At 43.0% G+C, this 1,183-nt stretch overlaps 1 protein-coding gene across 1 annotated transcript; it reads left to right on the plus strand.

The window, feature by feature from the left end:
* Nucleotides 1-359: 359 nt before the first annotated feature.
* ASCL4 (achaete-scute family bHLH transcription factor 4) lies at nt 360-914 on the plus strand. The gene has a single exon (XM_066634460.1). The coding sequence runs from the start codon at nt 360-362 to the stop codon at nt 912-914; it is 555 nt and encodes a 184-aa protein (XP_066490557.1).
* Nucleotides 915-1,183: the final 269 nt, after the last annotated feature.

Consider the following 1,183-nt stretch of genomic DNA (forward strand, 5'->3'; position numbering starts at 1 on the left):
CATCCAAGCCAGGAGAAAAGGAATACAGGAACCCTCTCATTATCTTTTGAAATATGAAGATCAGAGGAAAAACCTAGGTTTAAAGTGTGGAGTGATGATCCTAGAAACTTGCTTATAAATTAGAAGGCACCCTGCTTCTGTAATAACAGATCCAAGAGCAGAGCTGTGATTCCAACGGCAGAGTGGGATCCAGGAGCCATCGTTGCTATCGCACACCTCGGGCAGAAATATCTAGTGCTCTGTGATCTTCCTCAAGATAGACCATATTGGAAAGCAGAGCATGTGGTCCGTTAGACTTTTCTATTGATGGATTAATTCCACAGAGCTCCTTTTGGAAGTCAATGTTGCATTGCTGCAAAATGGGAAGCAGTCAAGATGATGGGCTGTTGAACAGAATCTCATTCTCAGGACCAGCATCCCTTGGTACCAACCACGCAAGTCCTCATGGGCTAACACTCCGAGAACCATTCAGTGTTCCTTTCCACTTTGAGGCATCATACTGGGACCACCAAGCCTACAATGGATATTCAGGACACTTTTCCTATTTACCCTTTTCTGGGTATGTAGGAGTCTATGACTATTCTTTTGAGCCTGCCTTCATCCGAAAGAGGAACGAAAGGGAGAGGCAACGGGTTCGCTGTGTGAATGAGGGTTATGCACGCTTACGAGATCATCTTCCCAAGGAGCTGGCTGACAAGCGTCTCAGCAAAGTGGAGACCCTGAGAGCTGCCATCACTTACATCAACCACCTTCAGAATTTGCTGGACTATCCTTTAGATAAGAAAACAGTTCCGACTGCAGAGGCTCCGGCTGCTTCTGGTCTTAGTTTAAGAAGGGAATGTAACAGTGATGGAGAGTCTAAAACCTCACTAGCTTCTTCCCCATACAGTGAGTTTGAGGAAGTTTGCAGTTAGGAAATATCAGCTTCTGAAATTGACACCCTTGGGACCAACTTCTGGTTTTTAAGCCAGACTATTTTAAAGTGTATGAGATTTTTTTTCCCCCAGGACAAAATTAGTCCCAACAAAGGCATGAAAAGGTATCTCCATGATTTGAACTGACTTTTTCCTCTATTGTAATTCACTCTGGGCAATCTTCAGATGCTTATATGAGAAAAAAAATCTTATTGTTGCTTAGGTTATCTTATTTATGATATTAACAATCATTGGGTAATTGTGACTGG

This window comes from Tiliqua scincoides, chromosome 7, assembly GCF_035046505.1.
Source record: "Tiliqua scincoides isolate rTilSci1 chromosome 7, rTilSci1.hap2, whole genome shotgun sequence".
NCBI lineage: Eukaryota > Metazoa > Chordata > Lepidosauria > Squamata > Scincidae > Tiliqua > Tiliqua scincoides.